The sequence below is a fragment of the Phaseolus vulgaris genome, chromosome 3 (genome assembly GCF_051622355.1).
Source record: "Phaseolus vulgaris cultivar YP4 chromosome 3, ASM5162235v1, whole genome shotgun sequence".
NCBI lineage: Eukaryota > Viridiplantae > Streptophyta > Magnoliopsida > Fabales > Fabaceae > Phaseolus > Phaseolus vulgaris.
Genome location: NC_143500.1, coordinates 46,712,011 through 46,736,554, shown reverse-complemented (window position 1 = coordinate 46,736,554; position 24,544 = coordinate 46,712,011). Strand labels below are relative to the sequence as shown.

Here is a 24,544-nt window from a genome sequence, read left to right as displayed (position 1 = left end):
ATACACTTCAAGCTTTCCATTTTATTTTATTAATAAAATTACATTAATTTTCTTAAAGATATTTCCATATTCCTTACATATCAACACACTTCTCGTGAAAATTATTTCTATGAAATAAAATAAATGGTAAATGTATTCATTTTATTGAATTTTCACATTAAGATATAAAATTCTTATTTTTGTTGTCTTAATTAAATTTCAAGTCCTCGTAAATTTGGATTTTTTAACTAAATTTTTATTATAAAAATCACTTTATTGTTTTCATATATTATTATTTGTTAACATTATTTTTTAATTTTATAATTAATTAATTAATAATTTTTATTACTAGATGAAAATAAATAAAAACAAAAAAAAAAATTAAAACTTAATTAGGTGTTGAGAGAATAGACAAACCAGCCTAATATTGAGTAACGTAACAATGACAACAAAATACACTCAAAACAAACATAACAAGGACAACAAAATAAGGGATAGACTCAAACATAACTAAGTTTGTTGTAAGCGTTTTTATCACCCACCACCTTCACACAAAACTATATAATTTGATATTAATGCAAAATAACATGCATATATATATGTGAGATAACTAAGTAAAGTGACAAAGTAAGAATCATGTCAGCAAGTTAATAAAAAAATTAAACGATAGAGACTAATTGAAAAATATATAATTTTTTTTAATATTTAATAAATAAAAAAATATTTAATACTTTTTTTTTATAAAAAACCAATTAAAAATATCTAAATTTATAACTTAATTAAGTTTTCTTTTACAAAATAACAGGTTGCAAACCTTAGTGTGTTGTTTTCAATACAAAAAAAATTCAAATGTAAATCACTTAATTTCAAACTCAGTTTTAAATATAATTAATTGTATAAAAATTTAATGTAAATACTTATTCGAGTATACAAAAGAATAAAGTGAAATAATTTGAAACTTATATTTTATTTCTTTTGATTTTTAAAATATATATTAAATAACAAAATATATTTTATAAACATTTATGATATAACTTCAGCCAAACCTTATTTTGAAAAATACAGAAAAGCATTAGCAGTCTATTCTCAAATGTTCTCATACTTTAATTTAAAGGTCGAAAGAAGAGACAATTAAGAAGATAAAACCTAATTAAGGAGAAACAACAAATAACTACACAAACGATTGCCATTCTTCGTATAGATTTTCGTAAAACAAAACAATGTTATCTCAACCATTATACGGCTAACCTCAATTAAACGCATAATCATGAAATTAAAACGTAACCCAAAATTAAAGTATTATTCTCTATTTAGTATCACTTATTTACTATATTATCTACGGTGATAAATTGGATAAATTATATTCTAGATTGAAATAGATGGGTAAATTATTATCTAGCACCATTTACACTTTTATTTCCCTAACTAGCACCCTTTTGCTTTTATTTCCCTATCTAGCACCCTTTTGTTTTTATTTCCCTATCTAGCATCCTTTTATTTTTTATTTCCCTATCTAGCACCATTTCAAAAATAAATAAAATAATAATAAATTATTGTTTTTTATATAATTTTAATTTTAAATATATTAAAAAATAAGTATTTTTAATGTTTAAAATAGTTAGAAATATAATTAATGAATAAAGAAATGAGTTTTTTACAAAATAAAAATAAAAAAGTAATAAATTAAAAATGTTTAGTTTAAATTTTTTTTAAGAATGAAGAAAATAAAAAATTAAACTCTACAACAACATCTATAAACATAAATTAGTATTTATTTTTATTATTATTGATGATGTAATCATGTTAATTTTAAGTAAAAAATACAGGATATCATTATAAAAAAATCAAAGTCAATTAGTATTAATTAATATTGAACGCACAAATAATATTGAAGTGTCTATCTACCCTAAATGCAAAATCTTAAAAAAAAACTAATGCAATTGTTACACTTGATGCTTAAAAATGAGAAGAAGAAAAATGTAAAAATAAATAAATATAGAAAATAAAAACAACAACATTACCTCGGATCTTTCATGTTACAAAAGACTATTTGATGGAACTCAAAAATGAAGAGTATTGGTTTGCATACACTAGTCAAATACTATGTCCAAGTCTTGACATGAAAATAACCTCAAAGGAGAGACCTAAGACTCTTTAATAAATAAGTATAGAGACCTCAAAAGTAACCTCAAGTCGAATAAGGACTGATATGGACATAAGAGAACAACATAATTAAACAAAAAAATGTTCATATTGTCAAACACTAGGACACACAAAAAGAACATATCCCAACATTATTGAATTGTGCATTTCTCGTCATTAATTATGTTTCATTTGGCACAAACTATTTAATGTACTATTGAAAAAAATATCAAATGAATGATCATCTTTCATTTATTTTTTTTGTTATGATTAACATCTACTTATTTAGTATCGTCTTATATATCTTATCTTTATCTTGTTTGGATTTTTTTTATATCTTGTATATTTATCTTATTTTGTTTTTCCTTTATTTTATATCTTATATGTTTTTAGTTATTATTTTTTGCTCCCATTGTTTATTTATTTTTGTTTTTATTTTATTATTGTTGTTTTTATTTTCTATACTTATTTATTTTTACATTTTTCTTCTTCTCATTTTTAAGCATTAAGTGTAGCATTTGCATTAGTTTTTTTTTTAGGATTTTGCATTTAGGGTAGACACTTCAATATTATTTGTGTGACCACTATTAATTTATACTAATTGACTTTAGTTTTTTTATAATTATGTCCTGTATTTTTTACTTGAAATTAACATCATCAATAATAATAAAAATAAATACTAATTTATGTTTATGGATTCAACTTTTATGTTGTTGTAGGATTTAATTTCTTATTTTCTTCATTCTTAAAAAAATAATTTTAAACTAAACATTTTTAATTTATTACTTTTTAATTTTTATTTTGTAAAAACTCATTTCTTTATTTATTAATTATATTTCTAACTATTTTAAACATTAAAAATACTTATTTTTTAATGCATTCAAAATTAAAATTATCAAAAAAAATTAATTTATTATTTATTTATTTATTTTTGAAATTTTGCTAGATAGGGAAATAAAAAATAAAAGGGTGCTAGATAGGGAAATAAAAATAAAAGGGTGCTAGATAGGGAAATAAAAGCAAAATGGTGCTAGTTAGGGAAATAAAAGTGTAAATGGTGTTAGATAAGGAATTGAGGCGAATATAAAGTATATTAATTTAAAATGTGATATAACTGGAGTTATCCATTAATAATTTTTTCACAGATGAATGTCCAATCTATCAATAAAAATAATATTTTTATTATAATTACTTTTTTAATTATACTTTTAATTTTTTAAGTATTTTGAAATTCAATTTTAATTACATTATCTGAAAAGTGAGTTATTTTATTGTTACTTTTTCTACTTGTCCTACCCCAAATGAAAAACTGGAAGCAAAACACAACTGAAGCAGCCACATGAACTACGTTCATTTTATGAAAATTATTTGGGTATCTATGTGTGTGTGTGACTTAATGTTCCTTATTGAGTTTTCTTGGTGTGGCGGTAAAGAGCATCTAACTCAACCCTTTTCCATTCTCAGAATTTTAAATATTCAAACGCAGATGGCTGCGAATCAGATTCAATGCCAACAACTGTTACAAATGTATTCCCACTCTCTCATGCACAACTAGGTTTTAGCATATTTTTCTTAAAAAGCAGTAAATAATTTTAGATTTAAAAAATAATTATCACTAAATAAATTATATGATCCACAATTCTATAGTCATTATGAACTTTCTTTATTGTCTTTCACTTAAAAAGAAAAATGGCCCGAAATATTTAAAAGACAATAGCAAGTTATGGCTGCTTTGATAAAGTGGATAGTTACACTAATGGAACAAGTCACCGTTGCTGAATCATCTAACATTTTTAGAACTTTCCCACTCATCACTTTGACAACAGATTTCTCTCTTCCTGTGCATCTTTGCATCATACACAAATCCCTAACTCATATATGCTTATTATTCCATATACACTTGCATCCATATTGAGTCACTGCGTAACCTTTAAGGGAACATTTTGAGTCACTGCGTAAACTTTAAGAGAATCCCACAGCAGCCAAAAATAGATAAGTATAAGACCAAAACTTAACGTAGTTGCAATTCTTTATATTAAATATAATATGCTAATTAAAATAAAATTTTATGATAATCTCATCGGTACACTTAGCTTTATTCTGATTCTGCTTGAACATTCCTGGATTTAAGATGTTGATGGATCCATTGAAACGGACCATGATATCGGTTGATCTATGATGAAGATCAAGACATGTAATCAGTCAGTCCGACCCTCCCAATATAACATATATCCTTCACAGTTGGATGCAACTCCAACTGCAAGATTGTTTGTGTGGAACTTGTCTTTTCTATTGTCACATAAATCCAACATCCTCCATCCGAATGAAAGGCATGTTAGGAGTACAAGAGGGGAATCGTGACTAATTCCAACGCTAATAATTTGCACCTTGCATTTTTTTTTCTATTCCAAAGTGAAGCCTTTTTTGTATCTGAAATTCCGAAGGTCGATATATAGGTGGTCATGAGCATGAGTTTTGGAACTGTTAGTAGATGTAGGCAACGATTCGATGCTGATGGACCGTGTGCATATGTTCCTCCAAATCTGCTTTAATGGACCATCACCTGAACAAATTGTTGTTTTCATTTCACTCTTTTTACGATTAGTTTTATTCCATCAACCTACTGGGGGAAAATACTGGTCAAACCTATTAAAGCTCACTTCAGTTGTGCCAATTTTGCACTATTCTCTTCATGTCAAATTAATAAGATATATGCATGTCCACGAAAATTAAAGTTTCTAGAACCAAAGGGAAGCTAAGAAAGGTATCGCCTGAGTTTTTTTTTTTTTTGGGTGACTGTGGCCCAAAACTATTATTAACAGCTCACACTGGGAGAAAAAGAGTATCAACAGATCATGTTGCAGCAGAAAGTCTAGGAGGTGCCTCAATAATATGCAAACCCAAATCAGTCTCAAGGTGTATAGTTTGGTTGGAATTTTAAGACACTGGAGAACTTTTGAAGATATGAAAAATTTCAAGAAAAAACAAAGCTTCAACTAAGTGAGTTTGTTAAATTTAAAAGCAGAAGTTTCAGAATTTAGAAATGTTTGTTAGCAACAGTTAATGAATAATGATATAGGAAGTTAAGTAAGTTTATGTTAGTGAGTGAGAATGCAGGGAGGCAAAGCATCTTTGTCTTAGAACCGAAAGGGCTAAAAGGAATAAAGGCAAGGCTAGACTTGACATTTTGTCTTTGACGCTGCATCTTAACCTTTTTTTCCTCTTCTTCCAAGTAAACTACTCTCTTCCCCTTCTTCTTCTTCTTCTTCTTCTTCACCTCTCTCTCACCATACATTCTCTCATCCTTCTCCAATGGCTGCTGCAATCCACGCTACCAAGCAACAAAAGTTACCCTTTCAACACAACCAACAAGACCCAGATAAATTCTATTACCATTTCCTCTACAAAGCCGCACTCTTTCTCATCTTCTTCGTTATTCTCCCCCTGTTTCCCTCACAAGCTCCTCACTTCATCAACCAATCACTACTCACCAGAAACTGGGAACTCCTCCACCTTCTCTTCGTCGGGGTCGCCATCTCTTACGGCCTCTTCAGTCGCCGAAACAATGAAGCAGATAAAGAGAATAACAACTCAAAGTTCGACACCGCTCAAACTCTTGTCTCCAAGTTCCTTCAGGTCTCTTCCTTCTTCGAGGACGAGGCTGAAAGCCCGGCTGAGTCCGATGAAACCAAAGTCCAAACGTGGAGCAACCAGCACCGGAGGAACGAACCTGTTGTTGTGGTTGCTCCACCGTTGAAAAAGCTTTCTAGTTTTGATGACCAGAGCGGGGACAAGCCTTTGCTTCTGCCTATTCGAAGCTTGAAGTCTCGCTTGTCTGATGATGATAAAGATGTTGATGTTCAATCTCTAAATAGGTCAATGAGTTCTAGAAGATTTTCAAGCAATTTGAATATAAAAGCAGAATTTGTTGAAGCTGATGGTGCTGCTGCTGCTGTTGATGTTGATGTTCAATGTCCGAATAGGCCAACAACCTTCAGAAGATTTTCAAGCAATTCAAGTAAAAGTGCTGAAGTTGAAGCTGGTGATGTTGATGATCAATCTCTAAATAGGTCAATGAGTTCCAAAAGGCTTTCGAGCAACTCCAATAGAAAAGCAGAAGTTGAAGCCGATGATGTTGATGTTGGTGTTCGATCTCTAAATAGGTCAACATCTTCTAAAAGATTTTCAAGCAATTCAAATAAAAATGCTGAAGTTGAAGGTCCAAGAGCCGAGGACAAAAAGAAAGAGAGCGTGGTGCTTCCTTCTCCCATTCCATGGCGTTCTAGATCAGGAAGAATGGAACCCAAGCAGGAAGAAGTTGACGATGCCTTTACCCATCAATCTTCAAAGGAGGAACCTGAGTTCTCTAAGGTGGAACCTCGCCCACCAAAGCCTCAAACTTCACGTTCTTTCCGAGCAAGTTCATTGTCTCCTGCGCCTTCTTTCTCAACAGAATCACCTGCCAAAAACGCAGAGGATGTAGTGAGGAAGAAGGGGTTCTACAAATCTTGTCCTCCTCCACCTCCACCACCCCCACCAATGATGTTTCAGAAATCAGCGCCCATGAAGCCAAGGTACGGTGTTTCATTCAACGTACCTTCCTTGGATAAGGAGTTGAAGAGAAGCTTCACAAATGAGAGAAACATGCCGGTGGGGAAAATAGTGGATGAAGAAAAACAATCCATGCAAAGGGTGTCGTTTGGAAGTGACAAGTTGATGGGGAATGCAAGCGTGGCTCTGGTGTCACAGGCAGCTGAGAAAGAAAGCTTTCTTAACAAGGTACTCATGGAATCTGATGATGAAGATGAAGAAGAGGACACGGAAAGCGAGGATGAAGATGGTGGAGGAGGAGGAATCATTGGTGAGAAGGGTGGAGAAAGTTCAAAAATAGATGGGGGTTTCAGTGGAACAAGTGGTGATGAAGGACCAGATGTGGATAAGAAGGCTGATGAGTTCATAGCTAAGTTTAGAGAGCAAATAAGGCTTCAGAGAATTGAGTCTATCAAGAGGAGTACAAGAAATGCAAGAAACTCTTCAAGGTAAATAATATTGAAGATCCTTGTCATATCAAATCCTTCTACTGCTTACTACATTAATTAAATGGGATGTAATTAAATTGATAAGGATGTTTCTTTCCACAGATTAAGGTTGTAATTGGATACTCCTTTCCTCTTCCCCCATAAACATTTATGGCACACACAGATTTACTCATATTACTTAGGCCTTGCAATATCTTCAATTTCTTATGCCCTTATGCGGATTTCACCATTTCTTCTTTGTACAAGGTAACTGTAGTGAATTAGTATTCACCAATTACAACTTACAGATTGTTGGAGACAAAGGTTAATAATTTTTTTTAACATTTTTATAGTGTTGATTAAATTTATTAGAAGTCATACAAAAAATTGAGTTTAAATGAGGGGATATGACGCAAGTCCATTATTTTACTCTTATCTCAAATTCATCCCTGAATCAAAAACAAAGCATTAAAGTTTCTGAGCATTGTTGGGGAAAAGTGGAATTGTGGCTTCATTCACTATTATGCTATTTGTCTTATGCTGGCAAGTACATCATAAAAAGAAATGAATAAAGGGATGTTATGGCCCAATTAGTGTTGTTCTTTATTTTGGGCAGTTTACAAGTACAATGTAGGAAAAGAGTGTTTCATCAAATAGACACTCAAATTGAAGTTCCCAGTCGATACAAAATAAGACAGCACTGTTCCGTCCTGCTTTCTAACAATTTCGTTCTGTCAGCCTCTAATTCCCGATTCTTTTTAGGTAACCGGGATCTAGGAAAAACAAACAAGTGATATCACGGTTATGATACCTGTGTGATCCAACTCTTATTTACATTCTTTATATATAAGGTATTAATTATATCACAACATGAAGGTAATTTTGAGTGTATATAAAGTATTTAATGAAACTAAATCATTATTGAATGCATGCACAGTAAATTACATAATATTATAGAATACCTAGCCTAGAACTATCATATTTAGGCAATAATCTTCTCAACTCCGCGTAATCGATGAATTTTTATCAATTAAGATCAATTTTACACATTAATTACTCAAATAAGTTAAATTTTAAAAAATTATCAAAATGGATAAGTTATATCAGTGTGTCATGATTTTATTATGAAGAAATCGTGTAAATGTAACACGACTTCAATGTATTTGAATTAAAGTTGTGTTAAGTGATACAATTTTATTATAATCAGATTTCAACTTACTACGTGAAATTCTACTTGATTGATAAAAAATTTATAATTACGGGATATTACTAGTTTAGATATTCTCCTAAATATAGTTAATTTTAACTGTGTTTGGACCATTACGTCGTCTTCTTGTAAATCAAAATCATACCAGGATCCATTACTATGAAAAAATAATATGAAAAATTATTGAAAACAGAGTCCATTATTAAATAATCTTACTAAGTTTAATAAGGAGTTGTAAGTAAAAAAAAAAGTTACTTTTATTGAGATTGTTTGTATAGTAAAATTTTACTTTAAAAGGTTATATAAATTTCCCAAGTGAAACTCCGTGAAAATAAGGTTTGAACAGTTAAACATATAAGAATGAGGTAGTATAATTGAATTTTATTTCCACTAGTAACAATCTACGACAAATTGTTTTACAGTTTTCTCAAATAAGTAAGCTCAAGTTTTTAATTTAGAATCACACACATAAATGAGTCAAAATTAAACAATCTTTTAAGAAAATAATTAATTTTTAATCAACCAAATATATTTTCAACTTCATTTTTTTTCTTAAGAAAATACTTAAAAGTAAACGTCATGTAATGTTTTCATACTCAACTGAACTATAATTATATACGTCTCTAGTTATAGCGAATGGGCTTCCAATATGTGTGTGTATTAGTTTTTAAAATCACAATACTTTGCTTTCCTCTATTTTATCACCAGAAATACCTGTAATTTCTGGATAACTAACATCAATACCCACTAACCACCAATGTAAAGATAAATAAATAAATCTAAAAATAAAATAAAAAAATGTTTTTGAGTAATAGAAACAGAAAAATAGTGAAGACAAACTTATCCAGAAATAAAAAAGTAGCTGCAAAACTCCGCTTTATATTTTATAATAATAAATATACTTTATTTTAAAAATAATAATAATAATAATAAAAACCTTAAGTTTCAACTTATTAATAAAGTAGCATGCAGAAAATAAATACAAGCTTCTGTTTCTGCAAGTTTATTATAATACAACTTTACTATTTCAATTTAGTTAATAGTTTAAGACAGAGATTAGAAGAAGAAAAAATCCTTTGCATTTTGAAGTTGTGTTGCTGCTTAATAAAACATAATTATTGCATGCATGTTATTTAGCCCAAAATTTATGCAAATAAGTAGAAAATGAATCACGAAGATAAATATGGATCCTACAAATCAGTATTGATACTATCTAAATAAAGCTCTGAATATACAATTAAAGCATTTTTCTTATTGATAGACAAAATCAAAACTATCTGGTAATTAAGAATTTATATACATAGTGCACGGGCTTTAAGAATTAATTAATATTAAACAAGTGTTAAATTGAAACTATCGAAGATAAAAGTCCAAATACAAAAAGTCTAAAATAAAGTTTTCCAATTAACTCATTTGATTGAAACACTGTGAAACTAGTAACAAACAATAAATGCAAAAATAAAACTCTCCTCTTGAGATATTATAAGAATATTAGGCTTCACACAATCATGTAATACCAACTTAATACATATATTCAAAGTGTTTTTCTTTTAGTCTTGGACAACAAAATAGCAAAAGAAGAAAAGGACAAACTTCTCTTCCTGTAAAAGATGTAACCAAATAAACATCTGTAAGCAAAACAAATTGATCACTACATGCAAAAGTCACAAATAAAGTACAAGTGTTCTCATGCACAACACTTTATCTTCAACATTCAAGTAAACTTAGTAAAGTGTGAATCGTATCTCTACCAGTACACAGGCAAAAGAAATTGAGGAGATAAATACAATAAGCACTGATTTTAAATAAACCACCACTCATCTTATACTTGCAAGTGGTAACATTAAAAATCAAGTAACTGCCTCAATTAATAGAGATATTACAGAACTAAGTATGGATTGCTATTTCACAGCAGAGAATTCTGGTGAATTTGGGTGAGAATGGTTTATAGCACAGTATGCTTCTGCTACAACCCTCACCAAACTACACAGGTAAGATTCTCAATCTATTCTCCAAAGGACCATATGCAATATCCAAAATTAGATTTAGAGTTAAGAAAATCAGCAGAATAAAGGAAATAATCTTGACACCTTACTAAGATGAAATCTAATAACATTTGGAAGATAGAGAACTTTCCTGAGCTGAACAAGGGAAAAAAGGCATACTGCAAGAAGATGAGAAAACAAAATATTTCTTAGGCACATCCTTCTAAAGAAAATCCAATGCATCAATTGATAAAGTATAGTTTGAGATCTTAGTTAAGCTTACAATTTTTAATAGTTAAGCTCTTAGCTTTTATTCTTTGTCTTCACCCCTTTCAACTGGTTTGACAATATATAATTTTATGAACTATCGATAATCCAAAATCTTCTATAGTCATTAATTTAATTTAATTGGAAAATATGGGGAGCAAAGACAATTCCCTCCCTTGGAACAATAAATGAAACGAAGGATGCAACGAAAACAAGTGGTATTACCTGACATATATCTGCTACTGCATATATAGTTTATCCAAGGTTGTTGCAACTGAAAAACCGTTGGTTTTCCACATTAGTCTAAAGCTGCTATTATGTATAATTTCACTCCTTTGAATCAAGATCAGTCATAATTAATCTCACAATGGAATTTGAAAACAACATGCATTGGTTATTAGAACAGAGCAATGAGCAATGAAACGAAATACATTGTTATAATAACAATTACCTTTGGATCCACGAGAGTAAAAAAGCAAAATTGATTCTGTAACGGGAAAACACACTTTCGGCGAGTTTCTGAAATTCTTGAACAAGTCGAACACGAACTGATTGTCGCACCAACTCAGAACTTCCCGTTGAAGCGATTATTGCTGAGATCTAACTCAAAAAGGAGTTTCAACTATTGGAGATCACATCGACTAGAGATTAGAGTCTTTCATTTTATATAAGTGGGTGCGAACCTCAATCTCATGAGCCGATTTTATGGGGTTGAGTTAGACTTAAAGTCTACTTCATAATATGATATCAGAACTCGTCTTGTCCACACTGTCAACACCTGTTCTCAAACTTGGGATTCATGTATGTGTTACTTTCCTTTTTTATGGTTTTCGTTCTTCCTTATTTTTCAAACCTTTTATTTCTTGTAGAGAGAAGAGAACACAATACAGTGGAAAAAAATTTGCAAAATAAAATCTCTGTTTTCGTTTTCAACACACACAACGAAACTTCCTCTTTTCCTTTTTATTTAAGCAATTAAAAAATGTAACAATTTTTTTGCACAATGAAAACAACATTTAATGAAACGTTTAAAATAATAAGTATATACCATCTATTTTAAATGTTTTTAAGTATTAAAAAATATTTGTAAAAATAGGAAATAAAAATATTTCAAAACTAAAACTTTTGTTCTGGTCATGTACTTTAAGCTAGAACATTTATTAGGATTTGAGTCTTATTCTCACTTGTGTTTGCATAGTGTATTTATAATTGGTTACTCCTCTAATAATTACAAATTTGGGGTTTATGATCCCTTATTTTCTTCAAGCTATTAATTTGTTAATTATAATTATAATTATTATTATTATGTTGATTTAGTTATTTGAAAGGTAGTAGTAGTTCGAATAAGGTGTTATTAATAGTCTAGATTCATTTCGTAATTTATCTTTTGATAATGAATAAGTTTGTTTATTATTGAGAGTTTTTGGATTATACATCATTGTCTCTTAATAATAATAATATATTTCCTTGAATGAACGCAACAAAGTTAACGATTCAAATGCAAGAGATTGTTATTATTGGATTTGCCATGGACTTAACTAGAGTAAAACAAAGTACAACAGCACATAAATAATATTTGAACATGGTTTCTCCTACTTCTCAAGAAACCCAATGAAAACACGTGTGCGTTTGATAAACTTTATGAACCCTATCATAATCTTACAAGCCACTATATTTTTCATCAACTAACATCCAAATTGTGTATATTGCTGTTGTAAAATGTAAATTAGGTATAAGAACAATACTTTTTTATAACAAACTAAAGTAACACCCATGTTTTGCACTGGCAGGGAAAAGAAAAGCAATTTTCCCATTGAAAGCAAAACTGTTGTGGACTCATGCTTTTAAAAGTCACAATCATTTTTTTTTAAGATGAGACAAATTAAATATGGTATCACCCATGTAGAACATAATTAATTCAAAGTTATTGTAGTTTTAATAAGTGGGTTTTTAAGTTTTAGTTTTAAATGTTTAACTATATTAAATATTTATATTTATTTACAATAATCCAACTTAATTCAATTTCTATAAAAGTACATCTGCAAAACTCTTAATCAATGCGGGTAAGTTGGTTTGAGTTTGTATGAGGAAAAATACACAATTCTATTTGGGCTACTTTGGTTGGATTTTGAACCTTTTCTATTTGGAGCTAATCCATTTAGTTGACATTGTTAAAATTAGGTCACTAAAATATTTTCTTTTGTTTACTAAAATACTAAAAGCAGTCAAATATTTCCATCTGAAATCATGAAGCCCAGTACTATTTTATACACAATTTCTACCATAAAAATGCCTTTAGTCAATGTTTATAAATCCCACCAAGAAAATGGCATTAATCCTATAAGAGAAGAAATATGGGTGAATCAAATAGAATTCACGTCACATTCAGCGTTGACACAAAATGAGAAACAATAAGCCAACCATTTGATTTCCTTACGAAATTAACGTTGAATATTTTGGAAATTCATCAAGTCCACTTAATTCAATGAACATGTAGATATTTTGACAGCATCTTATTGTATTGTAGAAGATATTGAATAAGTAAGTTGCATCATTGGATTATAAAAGTTTATTAGTATAGTAAACATAGGCGTGAGTTTGGTCAATCCTTGGATTTTATATGTTTGAGTTTGTCCATATCAATTCTTGGAGTTTATCAATCAACATAATCCATGAAAACAGGGAGCCTGTTATGTTATGCACAAAAACAGAGCATTGTTATTTGGGCTGATAATGACCCAAATTTCTTAAACCATTATTTATAGAACAGGCGTGGTCACAGTGCTACTCTACAACCTAAATTGACCCTTAAAATAAGAAACCAATTACATTTTCCATTCCAGGGCCCCACCCCCAAAATCAAAATCACAATTATTTAATTTCACAGTGAGAAATTTATCAATCCTTTCAAATCCACGTTTCCCTTTTTTTTACTACAGTTATTTTCACCTCTTATTCATATGCCCAAAACTCCAGAAGTAATGATCCATACCAAATCTTCCAAACCCAACAAGGATCTTTCAAGCATTGATGAATAACTATTTTCCAAACAATACATCAAATTTTGACTTCACATCAAAGAACAAACATGAAACTTTAATATAGTTGAAAGCCAAGATTTAAGAAGGCCCCACCATCACAGCAGTGAACAATTTCCTCTGTCGACTAAGAAAACAGAACAGAAGATAGATGCTGACCAACACATATCCAATACAGCTACTAAATTATTCTAAAAATACAGAGGAGATCATAAATTTAGATGTGTACAAAAATTTATAAAATATAATAAACATTTAAATCGCCGTCATAAATTACTTTTTCAATCACTTTTTTTCTCACTCTAACATGTAAAGTAATTACACAATTTTTTAAATTAATTTTTAAATTATTACTTTTTTTTATAATTTTTATGAATATGGTGGTGATATATATATATATATATATATATATATATATATATATATATATATATATATATATTTCCTGGAAAGTAATTCTTGAGCGTCTTTTATTTCCAAGAAAGGCGTATTTCCCCTTGTTTTATTTCATTGTCATGATAAAGATGTAGGAAAGGCGTATTAAAAGTTGATTATTTACTATAATGTTATAAATCTGATTTAAAGCATTTGAAAATTGTGAAGTATTGGTATAATAATGAAATAAGAACGTTTGAAGTTAAAATATTGTAGAAATATGATCCGAAAGAGAAACTTGTTTATTAAGATGCCTGGGAAGTTGTGGATATAAGATGCCTGGGAAATATAGATACTAAAAAGAAAATAAAGTATCCGAGGGTGAAAGGGGTGTGTGAGTGAGTGGAATCGTGATGAAAAGCAAAAGAAATAGTGAAATAGGGTATGGAAAGAAAGATATATAATTTAAGTAGAGAATTGCACTTTACACAAAGTGTGTGTTTAGTCTTGACATGGGGAAAAGGTTAAGTAATACTAAAAACTGAAAAGCTCCTAACTAATATAGGTCATCCAAACAAAACAAAAGATGATGAGTCAAAGTGGTACAAAACATTGGAGACCCACCAGATCCCTTCTTCTAATGACCATATCCTAGATCGCACTTCGGAACGCACAATTCCGAACCCTTCCTCACTGTTTCCCCCATTTTTCTCTTTTTGGGGTACACACCTACACCCTAGTACCAGTAGAAGTAGCTCCATAAAATTAATTCTAATTCACACCCTTCCCTCCACATCACTGGTGGAAACCATCAAAGGCCCGCTGCGGAATGGGACCAGCCGAAGCCCACGGCCCAATGGGTATGGGCCGACCGTGTGTCTGGGCCTGGGCCATGGGATGATGACGTGTGGCGGCATCAACGGCGGAGGACGGAACAGCCACCCGCTCGCAAGATGGGCACATAGTGAGTGTGGTGGGTGGGGTCATTTGCATGTAAAACTGAGGGGAAAGTTTGAGTGCTCTAAGCTCCTGAACTTCCTTCTGCAACCTTCTATTTTCCTCCGTCAGATTCTCGCAACACCTTTTCAACACCTCGCAATCCACCTCAGTCTGCTTCAGTTTAGTCCTGAAATTAATTTCACAAGGAACACGTTTAATAAAAAATAAACTTTATATTAAAACCGGTTATTATTTCGTGCTCTGTATAATTTGTAAACTAACCTTGCCCTCCGGTTCTGGAACCACACCTCAACTTGTCTTGGTAGAAGGCCTAGCTGTTTTGCCAGTGCCAGCTTTTGCTTCTGCCAAATCATTAAATTAATTAACGTTAGCAATTTTGTTTTAGTACTACAGAAAATATAATAACTTATTAAGGTGGTTTTCTGTTAAGCATACCGGGTTGAGGGTATTGTGCTCTTTGAAACTTTCTTCAAGAATAGCTGATTGGTCTTTGGAGAGTCGGAGTTTTTTCCTTGAGGTTTCGCCGTCTTCTTCGTCGCTGATTCCGCGGGAACACGCTCTGTTCATGTCGTGTTCTTCACCGTTGGGTTCTCGCTCGCTCCGCTTTCCGCTCACGCTCGAGACGGTGCTGTTCGGGGACGAAACTCCCGCTTCCTCTTCCATGTCCACGGCCGAAGGTAACCGATTCACGTCGATTCCGCGGAGGAAAGATCGGGTTTCGCCTCTGCATGTGTCCGAGTTTCGATCTGGATGAACACAAAAAAAAATGATTAAATTTGAGGGTCATGCATATGGGGACAAAAAGCGAATGAAAAATAAAGCTTGAACAGATGTGGAGAGAAAGGAAATAAAGAGATAAACTTGAACAGATCTGGAACATTATAAGCATGGAAATAAAAAGGAAAAAGGTTTTATTTTTGGAAAGAGGAGGAATTTTAGGACATACCCGAAGAGGCGAAAGGGTCGTTCCAAGAGGGTTTAAAAGGATTTGAAGCCGAAGGGGAAGATGAATGAGTTGAGGAGGAGATGAGTGTAAGATGTTGAGGATTTGGGATATTGTGACGGAAGTTGAGGCTCAGACTCAAACCCAAATCTTCCTTTTGAACCATCATCTCTAGCTTTATAAAATTTAGCGGCTGAAGAAGTTGGGTAGAGAGGGATGTAGTTTGAGCTCGAGAGAGAGAGAGAGAGAGAGAGAAGGGGATGATGAATGAATGAATGAAAAGCAGGGGAGTTTTGGAGTGGGAAGGGGGGCCGTGTGGGTTGAGGTTATATAGAAAGGAGAGAGAATGGGTGGGAGTAGTGTGTAAGTTCAATGATGACTTTATGTCAGCAAGGCCAGTTATCTCAATCATGACATTTGCCCCCAAAATAATACAACCCACCTGCTTTCTCTCTCTTCCCCTCCTTAACCTCTTTATTCTTTACCTTTGACCATTTGGTAAATAAACTCCACTTTATTATAACTTTACTTTCACACTCTCATCTTTTTGGATAACTTTCACGCCATCTTAAGTTTCCACCATTGGATAAGTCCCACTCCACAACACCACAACTAATTCCATTGACCGCTGAATAATAATACCACTCAAACATTATATCAAAAATTCCTACACTATAACATACCATCTTTTTCTTACTGTGCCCTAAATACGTAACGAAACCAGTAGTGGAGCACAACCAGGAAAAACACACGAAAACGATATCCCCTTTTAAAATTTGAATTCAGAAAAAGAAGTTTGTTATTTCACACTAATGAGCCATCAGGCAGAGAAAGAAGATTTGTGAAAGGTTTTGTGATAGGACGATAACTATATACATCACATCATTGTTCATGTCACATTTTTTGGCTGACGAGACTGGTTTTCCTTTTCTAAAGTTTTCGTAGCGAGGGTGATAAGACATGTGCAATGTTATAAAAGTAATAAATGAATAGTGGTTTTATTTTATGAATTAAGGAATGTGGGTAAGTTTATGAGGAGTTTGATAAAATTGTAGAAAGGAAAATAAATGGAGTTAGGTTTAGGTAGGATAGAGTGTGGGGTGGCAAATCGCAAGAAATCTTGAGCATTTAACAGGGTGGGGCAGGTGGCACCTGAAGATTTGGGCCAGGAGTGAAATGAGTTGCTACATCAACGGCTGAGGTAAAATGTCAGAGGTAGGAACAGGCATGATGAGCATCATCCCTGGACATCCATCAAAATCAGCACAGCCAATGGTCATGATTGGAACCAAACAGATAACCTTTTCATTATATTTGGGTTGTCCCTCGGTGGGTCCCTATTATCCCTTATCCTACGCGACACACAAATCTCCACCCATGCGATCACCACGAGGGTCTTCCCCCCAGCCAACAACGTCGCTTTCCCTAACTTTTCCTTTTCTTCTTCTTTCACACCCTGTGCCCTGTCACTCTTCAAATTTTTATTTAAATCAAAACAAAACACACTACTTCATTTCTTTCTTCCTCCTTTCCCACGCACACCGCCCGCGCGTCCCACCAAAACGCTCCTCCTCCTTTACCACCTTGCTTAAATCATCACACAATGCTTCAAATTATTCACTTTTTTCTTTTTTCAATTTTTTATTATTATTATTGTTATGAGGATGGAGTTACGAAAGTGAAGAAATAGAAAGGTGAGAGATAGAGGAGACAAGTGCGATTGGTATTCACGTGGAGCGAAAATGAAGAAAGCGTGGAAGAAAAAACCTGCCCCCAACTCACACTCACATGAACCAACATGCCTCTGCACTACACGTGCCACAATACCTTACGTCTCTTCTCTCCTCCCTCCCCCTTTTCACCATTTTTACTATTAAACTATGTTATACGTTTTTACACTTTACATACATTTTTTTTAAAATAAATTCAAATTTTCTTCAACACTTCATAAATATACAATATCTGACTTTTCAAAACCAAAATCCATTTGGTAATGTACCAAAATATAACCTGATGTACAAAACATTTAATACTCCAACTCATCTAATCAATTTTTTACATAAAGATTTTTTTATGCGATCACATCCGTCTCATAACTAGTTTGCTTTTGTTGATGAATATATCAACAATGTTCTAATAAAAATTGTCATCATTTAGAAAAATATTTGAGAAGAAAATAGCCTACAATAAACTTAATATAAAAACTTTATAGTTTAATTCAAATTATGTATTATGCTTTTTTGTTATTTTCGATATATTTTTCTCAATTTGTTGTTTTCAGGTTGTTGTTTTTTATTTCTCATTCTGCGAAAATGGTATGATTTTCAAGTTAGGTTTTGAACATTAAATTAGTAATTAATGTTATTAAACTTTACCTTGAATTTATTCTTTAAGTATATATTTATATGCAATTATAATGACATAATGACATGAACATTTATAGTCTTCTTTAAATACCATACTCTTTTTAATGAATAATTTAATATTATTTAACAATTTAATCTTTAATTAAAGAGGATTAACAAAAAATTGTCACACCATCATTAAAGTTCGTATAGTAAGACTAGTGAATAAGTTTCACAGATCCAAATATCAAATATATTGTTCTCAATCGAATGAATAAAACATGTTAAAAGATTTAGATATCATACGGTACAAATAAACATCTGTTATGAGGTTAAGATCTTGAACGATACATTAATAAACCTTCTAATCCAATAGTTAAAGGTTTGTGTTCTTAATCTTTGAATTATAAAAAAAACTTCTATTATATTAGTGAAATAACACAATTATTTATAATTAAAAAAATTGAGATAAAAACATCAAAATATATATTCCAAAAAATATATTTCTTTTTTTTATATGTATTATTTGAATAAATTTTTAAAAAAATCAACCGCTAAATCTCTCAAATTTAAAAAGATATTTTAATTATAAATAATATATTATAATCAATAGTCACGTATTTTCTTATAATGAAAGCATAACTTACTCCTTAATTTCAACTTAAGAATTTATGTCTTCTTAACTTCATAGCTTAAGAGCATATTAAAGCTCTCTATGCTAGCTTTTATTTGTCAAAAGAGTAATCCAATTAAAAATTTTAAAACCAAAATATCCCTCAAACGCTACACTTTCATTAGAGTCCAAATTTGACTCCTTTCAGTCTCATTGGACCTAGTTATGATGTGTGGACTATAAGAGTTAATTTCACCACAACATTATACCATCCTCTTTTAACATTACTACAAATCAATAGTAACATTAAAACATAATTTAAATCTCAAATTATAATTAAAGTAATGAACAATATCAAATATACTCTGCAAAAATAACTGAAATACCAAAATAATTGAACTAGTTAAAACCAAACAAAATTAAAAAATAAGAATAGTTCCAATCATATCAATTATGTAATGAAAAAAATGAATGTCATAAATATGAAAAAATATAAATAAAATTTTTCAATCAATTACTTACCAAGTGGATATCTTCTAATAATTGGTCCCTAGATAAACAATCTCAAATATTTAAAAGAAACTAATATTATCTTGTAATTTAGTATCTTCCCAACTTATATTTATTATCTATATGTCTGTCAATATCCATTCACAGTTATGAAAATAAACCATTAGACTCAAATTCAACTCAACAACTGCGTTTAGTTTTTTCTTCGAAAACATTTTCCGTCACATTTAAGTTTTTCTTAATTTACTAACCAAGAATGTTTGGTATATATGTGTTTCGTAATGAATAATGAAAGAGAGAAAAAAAGGTGAAAATTTGATGGAAAATTAATACGTTATCATTATTGCTTTCGCACTTCTTCTTCACGGCTTTTTTTTACACAATTCTGTCATAGAAATAGTCAAGTATTATTAAATGTGATACTTCTCTCTACAATAGCAATTTAAATTCTATAGCACTTTAAGACACTTTGTTTTAGTACAGAAAAAATCAAGAAAAACCAGATGTTACCCTTATTTGATTGGAGCAAATTGGTCAAAAAGAAATGACAAAATTCTACAGTTTTATTTTTTTCTCGTTTCGTTCAATAGAGACACAAAAACACTGTTTATTTATTTTTTAATGTCCTCCTGTCTATTTATAATTTCATTTTTTAACACGAACATAATTATCTATTTTTTTATGTGAAACATAAAATCTACTAGGATAAATTTAGATATAGTTCCACATATATTTGTATTATTTTTATCCCAAAGTTAGAGTGTTACATCGATAACTTGTTAATACAAGTCTGAGTTAGGGAATAATAGAATAAATAACGCCTAAACAAATGTAAAAAATTGCCTATTAAATTATGTTCAAGGCATTTATCCCCATTAAAGTATCCATATTTAAAAAAAAAATACAACTTGAAATATTCTAAAATAATAGAAGTATGTATTGGGACACAAAATCAAAATGAAAAGTTTTAAGTTTTCATTAAGAAGTGAAAACAACAAATAGTAATATTTTTTAATACAAAAATATGAATTAATTAAGAACAGAGGGAGTATGATTTGTAATGTTAGAGATACAACTCTATCGTAATTTCAGAGAATACATTATACACATCCGTCGTTTAACCATTGTCTTAACCTTATATTAAGTGATATAAAGCCGTTTTCAGTGATGTTTTTTTAAATTAACTAGTTCTTAAATCGTTATCAATATTTATTGATTTAAGGTGAAATGAAGCAATAGTAAAATATTTAATATTATAAACTAAACAATATTAAACCAGAAGAAAATACAGAGTAGTGAAGTTTTAAATTTACATAAAAAGTTAATTTCATTTTACAATATAAAAAAATAATAAATGATTATACAATAACAACCTATAATTCTACATATAGATATTTATTAGTTTTTTAGTATTTGAAAATTTTATTTTAATATTAATTTTTTTTTGAGGTTGTTAAAGAATAAAATCTTGTAATGGTTTATGTATTCTTTGGGTTATCGATTAAATTACATGTATATTATTAGGATATCTTTGCTCAAAGATGTCTAGGAACTAATTAAGGGTTTGAAGACTTTTCTTTTTGTTAATCACCCAATTTGTCTATTTCACTATAACTTCTTTTTCATAGTCTTAGACTTGGAGATTGTGTATCCTCCTATTTTCACTAATATATATATATATATATATATATATATATATATATATATATATATATATATATATTATCTCAATTTCTAGAACTTGAGACTATAGAGACCCTACTTTCCTAGTTATTGACTAAGTTTTCTACCTTTTACTATAAATATCATAAGCTGATGAAGTCTTGTACTTTATTTTTTGGCTTCATTTATTGATGAGAACTAAAAAGCGTGGATGGACAAAAAGCCAGAGAAAATACATAAAACAAAAAAAAATAGAATAATAAAATATTAGTTTAAAATAGTTTTTTTTATATTGATTTTACAAAATTTGCAAGCAATTTTTTACTTGGGGATACCAGTGAATCAACTGCTTTCATCAAATAACAAAGGTTTAATCCGATTGTAATAGTTATAGTTTAAAAAATGTGGTGGTAATAACATTTTCAATAATTTATAAAAAAAAAAAGCAAGTATAAAAATCTGAATACTGTTTAGCCGTACAGAAGAGTTGGTAGAAAAATGAATTTAGTTTTATTAAATGAATAAAAAATATGTTTGAATAAAATTTGAATTTTGAAGATAAAATATGTAATTGAAGTAAGATTATTTACACAATTAAAACTATCTAAGGAAGATAGAACAGTGCAGGAGTTTGGTCTAATGTAAACAAAATCGGGGGTGTCATGCTGTCCCTTCACGCACCGACACCTTCCTTATCACAATCATTTGAACACCCCTTCACTCTTCCAAATTCTCCACCACCCTCTCCGAAGGCGCGTGTTTCTCACCTTACCATCATTAATAATGGTCGTGTGAGTTCACATTTGTTTTTTGATTTTGAAGTAAATTCTTCAGCACTATAACTTGTGAGTATTTATGAGTTAGCACCTTCGAGATCCTCTTGTGTGCAATTATTCAAAATGTGACTTTGATATACAATCAATTAATTGTCTGTTTGGCATGCTTCATTAATACAATTGAGTTTGCAACTTACAAGTAAGACCCTCCCCCATAGGAAACGGAAAGCTTTTCCACCTAATAATTGAAAACGCCTTATCCATCACAAATTTTGTACTACCATATTGCATTTCAAGGAATTAACCAGACTAGAAACAGTGTGCTCATTACATTCTTTTCGAATTATTCACAATTTTAAGAAACATTTCACACCAACAATTAACATTACTGTACACTCATTAAATACTCCTTCATGATATTTCACCAATCCTTTTTTGACAAAAAGAATATCTACACATTTCAGTGGGAAATACAAGAAGGACATTGATTATAATGACAGAGACCACTACCTTATTAACTTATCTACCTATATATCCCGCTTTAAAATTCGAAAAAAGTGTAAGATCCTCCTACACTAATACTTTGGGAATCAAAATAACTATAGAATAGTTTAAAATATATGTTATTGACACAAGTCACACCTAACTGTGCCCAACTTTGATTCAACTCCATTCACAAACATCTGAACCATAGCTCAAAGTTAATATACAATTTTGGTAACCCTCGCTAGCTTAAATTCTGAAGTTGGCAGAACTTGTTTGGGGAAACATCAGCTTTAATTGACATTAATGTTTAAGGATAAAAAAAAAGTAAAAATAGGATAATTAAAATGATATCTAAATATTTTATTATTAAATTTAAAAAAATATATAAAAAAATTTAGTTATTCAGATTTTATTTTTAAAAAAAATCATTATGTCTCTAAAAAATTCATTTTCTTTTTCTGCATTCTTTTTAAGATTCTTACCTCCTCGCTCATCAGTTTGACGATCGGAATACGTCATTAGACTCTTGACAACAAAAACTACAAGACTGCCGATCAAATCGGAGTACGCCATTAAACTCCTGGAGCAAAGACTACAAGACTGCTCTATCAAAATCTTTGATAGACTAAGTTCACTTTTGTTTCTTTTTTCTTTTTCTTACCATTCTCTCTGAGATTTTGACTTCCTTGCTTATCAGTTTGACGATCGGAGTTTGTCATTGGACTCCTGGTAGTGAACTCTACAAGATTGCCCGATCAAAATCTCAGATAAAGTAAGTTGATTCTTGGCTCCTTTTCCTTTGACTTAGCTTTGATCTAGTTAGGTTTGTCTTTAGTTTAAGCTTGCATGTGATGCTTTTATCTTCATAAATAATCCCTGTTAGGTCAGGGTCCTAGTGCAGGTTAGGCTACCCATGAGCTTTTGGTAGTGTGGAGCTCTTAGAGAGCATCTACTCAAGTTCAAGTAAGGGAAGCTAGTTTTATTTTTTTAAAAGAGTACCATATGTTAGAAGATCTAGATGTGGGGGATGAATATATTGACTGAAATGGTTTCTTTTACCATCACCAATTCCAATTTTTGCTTGTAGGATTATTTCTTTTGAAAAGCAAAGTAATATATTGACTGGAATGGTTGATTTTGAATATTTTATATTGATTTTAAGGTGAATAAGTTGTTGAAAGTATTTGTGATTGAGAATTAAAAGTATTTGAATGATAATATAAATGAGTTGAACTGTTTTTGAATATTTTGTTGAATCACTTAAATGAGATGTTTGATGAGAAGTGGTTGTTTGATTTTAGAATGAGTAGTATGACAAATGCAATGTCTTTAAATGCTAATTTCAATACACGAGTCTTCTAGAAGTAGAACCGAGTGTCAGAGTATATGAATCCGTAGAAATCTAACAGGAATAATGTGGATGATAAATGTGATATTCACTTGATGACTTTGTGCAAATTATGAGAATTTGATGAATTATGTGTGTTTTTAAAAATCAATTTTATTTTAGAATTCTAAAAAATAACTAGTTTACCATGTACTTTGTTTTGTATTTGTTTTTTTTTTAATTTGTGATAATCGTGTTAATTTACATGGGAGCAAATGAAATTACAAGTGATAGAACTTCTCAGTCAACTGTCAGAAGAACAAATATTTTATTTTGAATATTTTATTTGTAAATTTTTTTTGTATATATTAAATCCATATGAAGAGAAATACTTTATCAGATACAAATATAAAAATTTAGCATATAATATATTAATTAGATATTACATTCATAATATATTAATAAATATCGATAAAAATACGAATGTTACATATCATAATCATGAAATAAGGAAAGTAGAAATGGTAAGAAAGATGGGTGGTTTGATGAGTAATTGTGTTGTGAAAGTATAGGTAGTAGAATGAAGGTGATAGTAGATGGGAATGATTAATAAGGAGATTATAGAGCAGAGTAGGAAGGGAGGAGGAGTATTATTTATTGTTAAGTGAATGCATGAGAGACAAAGATGTCGGGTGATGATTAAGAGTGTCCCCACGAGTGCGTGGTAGCTGTCCCACGTGTTCCCTGCCATTGGGCTGGGTCTTTCCACAAACCCCAATAATGGATCTCTCCCTAACTTCTTAAATCATAACCCTCCTTAACGGAACACCCACTACCCGACAACATACACACATCCATCATCTTTCTCTTTCCTCTTCTTCCCTTCCCACTACCCTCACCTTTTCCACCAC

General features: G+C 30.7%; 2 protein-coding genes across 3 annotated transcripts; one reads left to right on the top strand and one right to left on the bottom strand.

Annotated features, from left to right (window-relative positions):
- Positions 1 to 5,321: 5,321 nt before the first annotated feature.
- LOC137808106 (hydroxyproline-rich glycoprotein family protein) lies at positions 5,322 to 7,332 on the top strand. Of its 2 annotated transcripts, XM_068609056.2 has the most exons (2): positions 5,322 to 7,160; positions 7,263 to 7,332. In XM_068609056.2, the coding sequence occupies exons 1-2, from the start codon at positions 5,434 to 5,436 to the stop codon at positions 7,273 to 7,275; spliced, it is 1,740 nt and encodes a 579-aa protein (XP_068465157.2). In that variant the 5' UTR covers positions 5,322 to 5,433; the 3' UTR covers positions 7,276 to 7,332. The 2 variants fall into 2 exon arrangements, with proteins under 2 accessions (XP_068465157.2, XP_068465156.2); XM_068609055.2 differs by having other exon boundaries at positions 5,322 to 7,332.
- Positions 7,333 to 14,456: 7,124 nt separating this feature from the next.
- Positions 14,457 to 16,349, bottom strand: LOC137808107 (homeobox-leucine zipper protein HAT4). Its single transcript, XM_068609057.2, has 4 exons — positions 15,918 to 16,349; positions 15,407 to 15,717; positions 15,233 to 15,312; positions 14,457 to 15,137 (listed from the first exon to the last, which is right to left on the bottom strand). The coding sequence occupies exons 1-4, from the start codon at positions 16,324 to 16,326 to the stop codon at positions 14,807 to 14,809; spliced, it is 1,131 nt and encodes a 376-aa protein (XP_068465158.1). The 5' UTR covers positions 16,327 to 16,349; the 3' UTR covers positions 14,457 to 14,806.
- Between the last annotated feature and the right edge of the window lie 8,195 nt (positions 16,350 to 24,544).

Coding starts and splice junctions, on each gene's coding strand:
- LOC137808106 (XM_068609056.2), top strand. CDS start 5,434: ATGGCTGCTGCAATCCACGCTACCAAGCAACAAAAGTTACCCTTTCAA.
- LOC137808107 (XM_068609057.2), bottom strand. CDS start 16,326: ATGATTGAGATAACTGGCCTTGCTGACATAAAGTCATCATTGAACTTA. Junction 15,718..15,917: donor CGACCCTTTCGCCTCTTCGG/GTATGTCCTAAA, acceptor GTGTTCATCCAG/ATCGAAACTCGGACACATGC. Junction 15,313..15,406: donor AGCACAATACCCTCAACCCG/GTATGCTTAACA, acceptor ATGATTTGGCAG/AAGCAAAAGCTGGCACTGGC.